At 32.3% G+C, this 8,273-nt stretch overlaps 1 protein-coding gene across 1 annotated transcript in view; it reads right to left on the bottom strand.

Moving 5' to 3' along the window:
• LOC148618475 (uncharacterized) overlaps nt 1–6,572 on the bottom strand; it is a 65,792-nt gene extending 59,220 nt beyond the window's left edge. The window contains exons 1-2 of the mRNA XM_088577452.1: nt 6,379–6,572; nt 51–203 (exon numbers count right to left, since the gene is read on the bottom strand). Coding sequence (XP_088433578.1) covers nt 51–203; nt 6,379–6,430 — 205 coding nt within the window. The 5' untranslated portion in view covers nt 6,431–6,572. The remainder of the gene's footprint in view (nt 1–50; nt 204–6,378) is intronic.
• Between the last annotated feature and the right edge of the window lie 1,701 nt (nt 6,573–8,273).

Genomic DNA, 8,273 nt, shown 5'->3' with positions numbered 1-8,273 from the left:
ACCATTATGGTCTAGATTGAATCAGGCTGTAAAGTAATTAATATGCTAACCTGTTGTCAAAAAACAAGACCCAGTTTGTGTCACTGGGTCCTTGGCATCATTGACCCGTGTTCGAACGCCATGACATGTTTGATCTGGACTGCCATTTTCAGGTCTACAAGATCCCCATAATCCCCATGATGATCCTTGTACACCAATCGACCCTTTTAAAATAAAATTTCTTTGCTGTACCATTTAAAAAACAACTGTTAAATGTTACCGGCTCACAAAACTTTCTCTTTATAAAATGTAACAGAATTTCTAACAATTTTTTTTCTGGTGTTAAATTCATCGATAAACGAAATTTCTTACATTTCTGTAACAACCAACTTAGAACATCACTTACTATCCGATACATCATAACACTTACTGTCCGAAACATGACAACACTTATTGTCCGATACATCACAACACTAACTGTCCGAACTGTCTAAAACAATGGCAACACTTACTATCCGATACATCATAACACGTGCTGTCCGAAACATGGCAACACTTACTATCCGATCCATCATAACACTTACTGTGCGATACATGGCAACACTTACTGTCCGATACATGGCAACATTTACTCTCCGATACATTACAACATTTGCTGTCCGATACATGACAACACTTACTGTCCGATACACGGCAAAACTAACTGTCCAATTCATGGCAACACTTACTGAACGATTCATGGCAACACTTACTGTTTAATACATGACAGCACTTACAGTCCGATTCATGGCAACACTTACTGTTTAAATCATGGCAACACTTACTGTCCGATACATGGCAAAACAAACTGTCCAATTCATGGCAACACTTACTGCCCGATACATGGCAACACTTGCTGTCCGATACATGGCAACACTTGCCGTCCGATACATTGTAACACTTACTGATTTGTACACGACAACACGTACTGTTTGATATATGAGAACACTTACTGATTGAAGGTTGAACCTATACACTTATCAATTGGTATTGACCTTTTCACGGAAAAGGCCGAAGCGACCGCTGGGTACATTTTTTCGCCAAAATGACACGGAATACGTTTAATTGTGCATTGCCTTGACTCTTTTGAAAGTTAAAATGCTACATAAATTTGTTTGAATATAATGTAAAAATGCCCATTACAGGTGAAATGGAAGAAATATGAAATTCCGAAAATTCCCCACTTTATGAAAAACTCATAATTTTTACCTTGAAACCGAAAAGTACACGCCTGAAATGAGCAATTATGTTGAAAACATCGATATATTAAACACAAGTACCCAACATGTCTTTTTTACATCGATTATATGCTAAATATCAACACTTTTGCTCATGTTGATGGATTCTTTTCATGGGGAGGGGGGGCAATTTTTCACCTAACTAGACATCGAAAAGTTAAAATATTTATTACTCGCGCTCATTATATAATTGTATTTGAATATACAAAAGTTTGTTTGAAGAACGGTATGAGAAGAAAATTGCCAATTATAGATGAAAAGGAAGAAAATATGAAATTTTGAAAAATTGTCAATTTGAAACTGAAAAATAGGCGCCTGATATTAAAAGATTTTTTATCTCTGGACTCGAGTTTTTATGAGCAACTCTGCGGGTGTTTCTAGAAAAACAGAGGACGCTTACCCTACCGGTGCACCTGGTGGAGTCCGAATTGCTCATTTGCTTTTGTTGCTTTGTGTGCGTGATTTTAGTTGCTTTATATTCTTTGTTGTGTATATCTGTTTTCCATGTCTGGTCTTTGTCCTTGAATAGCATTCTTTTGATTACCGCTATAACCTTGGTTTTTTTTATTACTCTTAAACAATAGTCCCCAACATGTCCGTTGTACGCCGTTTATATGCCAAAACTTGGAAAAGTTCAAATATTTATTACTTGGGCTCATTTGAAAGCTAAGACACTGAAATAACACGTGATATAGAAGAAATTCCGAAATTCTGCAAATTCCTCTTTTTACAATTACAGTAATTGTAACCCCAAAAAGAAAATTAAAGTGCATGAACTGATCTGATATGTTGGGTACATAATTATCTTAATTATGAAGAACTAAATATGAGTTCTACAGTGTCTGTATTCTGTGAATGAGAATTCTGTCTGATACTGAGACTAGTTTTCTAGGGGTAGGGGTAGTGTTTTTAACAATTTTTGAAAGTTATTTCTTGAAAATTAGTTTTTCGTGGATTATTTACGTAGACAATTAAATTATCTATCAAATGATACCAAATTTTAGACATTTTAGTTGAGTAATAACTTTGAGAATCGAATTTATTTCACTTTTTATGGAAAAATCGAAAATCACATTTTTTTGCATTTTTTGATAAATTCTGACAAAAATTCATCAAAAGAACCCCAAAAGTATTAATTGTAACAGTACTAACCAGAAAATACCAAAGAAGCCATTTTTCATAGAAGTATAACTACTCTAGGGGTTTTGACATAAAAAAATATATCAATTTAAGCGATTCTTCCGTGGGATAGGAATTCATGTTTTTTTCATTTTACCACTAAAATCCTTAGTTATACGGTAACTTTCTTGGTACCATTAGGACATTGGCCTACATGATGGTTTATATACAAATCAGTTTACTTCATTTTGTGGAAAGGAGAATATCGAAGAATCAAAAAACGTAAAAAATGGACTTTTGCCTCAACGAGGTAAAAGTAGGAAAAAAATTCAAAAATGTTTTTTTTTTCTTTTTTTGCGACAAAAAGATTTGTAATGGGGGGGTATAAGAGTACCTGAAAATCACCATGAAGTCGATGAGTGTGGGGATCCATGCGGGGTTATCTCATTTTTACAGCCCATGTACTATAATTTTTGAGGTTCGTTGTCTTAATCATTCGACTACTGTGACTATTAAGGAATGATGGGTAAAAGAGCACCTGGTACCTTGGACTGTCGGTTTTTTTATACGTATTTTAACAGAAGATATGTATATGTTAGACAGTTTAAGCCTTTTAATTAGAAAGAATAGCACATTTATGTAAAAAAAACCAAGCCTCGACTAGCTTAAGGAACGTTTATTTTATCATCACATCTATGGGTCATGAAATACAATGTAACATTTGGAAAATGCTATCCGGAAATTTGGTATACGTTTTTCTGCTATAGATTAAATACCTATTCATGTGTACTGATGTCAAACAAAATAAATATAGGTAAAATATGACTTCACTACTTCTGAAGAGGCCAAACGTAAATGTTGAATAACATTCTAATTACTATTTCCAACACCCAAGAGTGTACGCGTTAACATTAAATACTCATGGATCTGAACACTGCTTTATCTTAAGAACAGAATTATTTGATCAATATGAGGAAAAATTTGTCGACACAATTGTGTTTCCTCTGTATCCTTGGTATGTTAAAAATTTTCTTGCCTTAGTCCAAAACAAAGTAGACTATTAACTTTCTTTTAAGGTTTTTAGTTCTAAGTATTGTTTTAAACATAATTAGAGGGACATTGAACGGTAAAGAGTTAGGTATACAAAAATGACCTTTACCCACCCAACCAGAAATACCGATTGAACTAACAAGCTTTAGTATTTTTTTGTAGTCGTTTATTGTTTTCATCTCTTCTGAAGTTATGGTAGAACCTATTAATGAATAGAAGAAGGAACGGGTGTGGTTAAACGCAACAAATGCATCACCGCATAACCTTAATTCAAAATAGTAAATGCTATCTATTTTTAAAACGGCATGATATACTGAGTTTTCTTGCGCTAAAGGTTAAAAATATCTTACAAAAGTATTGTCCCACGAAAATATAAAAGTGATGGCATAACGAATCCATGAACATAATTAATTGGGAATAATAATAAAGTAATAGAAGTTCTATGTTTTCTGAAATTGGAATAGCATTACATACATATATATATTAATGTCCTGAACGATTTTGGGCCATTCGTCCTAGAAAACATCTATACATAAGTGGACGTCGCCAAAAACTCCGTTCCTATTAAATCAATACATCGACGTTCAAAGGTTAAATTGTCTGATGTCCAGTGTATTCGTTTTCGATGTGATTTTGATCGCGGACATTCAACATGTATATTTTTTATAATATTCCACCACTTCAGTTTTATTTACATCGTAAAATATTGTTGAATTATATGTAATACCTCCTGATTTACCAACTTGTTATGTGACGGGTGCTGCTAGCGAAGCAGGACATGTTGGCCCATCGGAAACCCCTGATGTCACTCCCGGTTTAAATGGGAAATCATAATGCAAGTGCTTTGATTTTTTTATTGCCATCACTTGGCGTCCGTCGTCGTCGTTAACAATTTTTCAAGACCCTTCTTTGAAACTACTAGACCAATCAAAACTAAACTCGGTCTGAATGTATTTTGCATAGAACTGATGTAAGGATTTTCGACCCGTTGAAAAAACATGGCCTTCGTTATTAAAAATAGAACAAATGGGTCAAAAGAAGGGTTTTCCCATATATCTCTAAAATGGTTTGGCCGAATTTTGACAGAATACAAGTTGACAGCAGGCTAAAATCCATCTGTAGTCGAATTTTTGTTTTAATGTACTTGGTCATGATGGAGTTTTTGCCCTTTTTCGACGTTTTTTTTTTTTTTTTTGCTCTTTTTAATGAATTTTTTTCTTCTTTTAAATTCTTGTTCTCTGCCATTAATAGACGGAACAAAATTTATTACGAATATATCTGATTGTATTCTGCATAGTATTAATTTGGAGATTTTTGATCCATCGAAAAACATGACCCCTGTTAATAAAAAAACAACAAAGGTGTCAATCAGAAGTTTTTTCTCATTTATATTCAAAACCGTTAGTTTTAACCAAATTCTTCTATTTGACGAAATGATCCTTATTATAAAGCCTACAAAAGACTACATTGGTGAAAAATGGCGTTTTTTTTTTTTTTGTTTTTTGTTTTATTTATATTTATTTTTTTAAGTTTTCAGCTAATAACTTGAAAATTATGATAGATAGATTGCTGGAATGATTCTTATGATGAGGCCTACAAAGTCTGCGGAAGATCAAAGTTGTCGACACCAGGTTAAAGTTATTTCTCTAGAAAGGCAAAAATGACGTTTTAGAAATTTTAAGCTATATCGTGAAAACTATAATAGAGAGAAAGAAACTTTCGATTGATGAAATAATTCTTATGATAAACTCTACCATAGTCTTTTTTTAGTCAAATTGTCGGACAATTCCTTCTTAGAGTTATCCTTGTAAGATTAACCAGGTGGGCGATTCAGGCTCCTGGGAGCCTCTTTTTGTTTTTGTGGTTTTTGTTTTTCCTTTTCGTCAGTTTTTTGTATATGTAATTGTATTTAATTCTGATCGCTACATTGTCTATGTTTCCTGCTCCATGTCATGTTCTTTGGTTTTGAGGTCTCTGAAATGTCCTATTTTTGACGTTTCGGTATTTTATGCTATATTCTTATAGCTTTGTAACAATACTCATTTTATTTCAATATATCTTGCTAGTTTAAGTACCCTTATTGAGAATTAATACAAAAATGTGGCGACTATTCTTTTAACCGTTTTTGTCGAGTGGCTGTTTTAAGTTTTTTTCGTACTTAAAAAAATCTACACATTTTAGAACAATGATTACATAATACATTATACTTTAAACAAACATCCGAACCCCAAATCAGTTAGATGAACAAAACATTCATCTTTTTCAAAATTTACATTTGTTCATACAATCAGATTAAGCACAAAGAAAATGGTTTATACTTTGGTAATGTTAATTAACATTGAATATTTGCAGGGATATGCGTTAATAAACAATGCAGAAAACTCAGCATCATCATCATTAAATCATTTTAATAATAGATGCACCAAATTAATCCGACCTAATCCTTTTTTAAAGACAACATTGCTTTAATGAGCGATTAACAGTGAGAACGCGAATATTTGTTTCAGTTTTTCTCAATGAAAAATTGAAGATTCTAAAATTTTGCGATTTTTGAAATAGAAGAAATAGTTTTACGTCCAGAATGAGCGTGCAATTTTTTTACCATTCACTCTTCTTGTTGGGGTGTTTCCAACACAATAGAATATTTTCATGACTAGCTTTAAGTTTCGAGCATTTTTGTGACGTGAACTGATTGTTAACGCTAAAATGTTTTAGTAAAATTTTATATTAACCCGCCATATTAAAGATTCACCTCCATGTTGAATAATACTAAGTAACTAACCTAATCTTGTTAAAGTAATGAATGAATGCAATTATGCAAATTTGTGGTTGCATCACAAAGGGAAAGCATTTTTTAAGATTTCTGTTGTACCAAAATGTCAAACTTTTTTTTTTTGAACAACCTTTTGGTTATTAAAAATTTGAATGAAGCCTGCTACATTATTGTACTTACCTAACAAGGTGGTTATCACCAGAAAAGCGACTAATTTATTAATTCTCAACATTTATTTCTCTTTAGTTAACTTCATATAAGAAATGTCTATTCTTCTGCTGGAGACTCATTACCAGAATCATAACAGAGAATAATATCTACTTCGTAGGTCATTACACGATTAACATAGAACTTGATTATTTGCAGACTTGTCAATAAGTAATGAAAAACAGTTTGTTCAAATAAGGCCTGACTAATTATGATAAATACAAGTGTTCGTGTATTGATATTCTCCATAAGAACTTGATAATAACGCCCCTTACGTCGCTTCTTATTAGCGTTGTATGCATTTCTTTTTTGAAAAGAAAAACTAATATTTAGCCTACAATAAAATCAATTGCATATCCCGCTGTTAATTATTTCAATACAAATATTTTGTTTTAATTATTTCAAGAGTAAAAAAAGTTAATTCGATTCTTCTGTAAATAGATAATTTGCCAAGAATAAAACAGGTTTATACGATAAATAAACTATAGCAATTTTAATAGTTATGAAATATACTATTTTTAGAAAATAAGACAAATCGCTAGACATTTCTTTTTGTTCGAATTTTATCCGTTTTAAACGGTTTAAACCATAAAAATGAAATTTGTGTATTACTAAGTGCATGTACAATTACAAAGTATCATTATTTTGTACAAGAAATTGTCAAATGATTGTAGAATTGCACTGGAGCATGAAATTTTCTCAACGAACAGTAAAATATTGACATCTGACATTTTGGTATGCATTTTCAGAAAGACGTAACTTTTTTGTTTGTACTGAAAATTTTATCAAATTCCGATGTAGAATTGTTTAAAGTATGTACATTTTTAGGAAATATTAATCGGAAAATTAGTTCTTACATTAATGATAGAGTTTGATTACTGAACACTTTTAGAAATCTGACCATTTACCAACACTTTCATTTGTGCATTGAATATTTTTTGCCTAAAATTATCACAAATTCGATAATTATCTCAAAAAGAACATATGAAATTAATCTTCCATGCAAAATTTGACGAATTTCGTACCCTCTGCAATGGCGCTTTCCACTATTTTAGCTTTTTTTGAACCTACACTGTGTTACACCTGACATTCGGAATTTTGACGTTTTTACGGGTTTTTGGAAAATTTAATTGATTATAAAGAATTAGATGTACCATTTGTGACAAATATTTAGAACTTACTATTTGTCATGATTCCAACAGTACACAGCTTTCACATAATCGCAGTTTTGATTGTTTACAATAGTCATTTATAGTTTAGATAGATGTGTTTTTTTTTCAACACAGCCGCAAAAGCGTGCGCAACGTCATGGCTATATGCGAATGAGCGCCAGGTGACACAGTCCTTTAATTTCAGCTAATCGATACGTAGTGTCCGTAATAAAATGACCAACAACGTCAAGCTATTATAGATGAGCTGAACTTCAATTGCGGTTGACTTGGAGGGAGCATGAACTGAATTCTTCCTTCATACTTAAGTTCACCTTTGTAAGGCTTCTGTTTTTATGTGTACATTTATTGTTTTTTTTTCTTGGTGTCCCTGGCGTTGCTGATTCACTTGGGAATCTAAAGACGCCGCCTCCACTTCACTCGTTCATTGATACGGACGGCAAAACGTTTTGAAAATATGGAGCAATATATTTATATACGTGCTTTAAAAGTTGGCAATAGACCTATTGTCGACTCAGCGCCTTTGTTTAATGCAAAAATACCGCGAATTATTTGGCTTGATTCATAATAGCATACATACTCTTAATTAAACTCTATAAATGTAAACCTCTATTGCCGAATTTTCTGAGATTATAGATAAATTAATTGACACCTTCTACCATTTCTTATGTATATTTTCATTTAAGTGATTTGTTGTAC

The sequence above is a fragment of the Perna viridis genome, chromosome 4 (assembly GCF_037379345.1).
Source record: "Perna viridis isolate PV_CMFRI_1.1 ecotype Kerala chromosome 4, ASM3737934v1, whole genome shotgun sequence".
Classification (NCBI taxonomy): domain Eukaryota; kingdom Metazoa; phylum Mollusca; class Bivalvia; order Mytilida; family Mytilidae; genus Perna; species Perna viridis.
The sequence above is the reverse complement of the archived record's forward strand: the minus strand, read 5'-3'. Positions and strand labels throughout refer to the sequence as shown.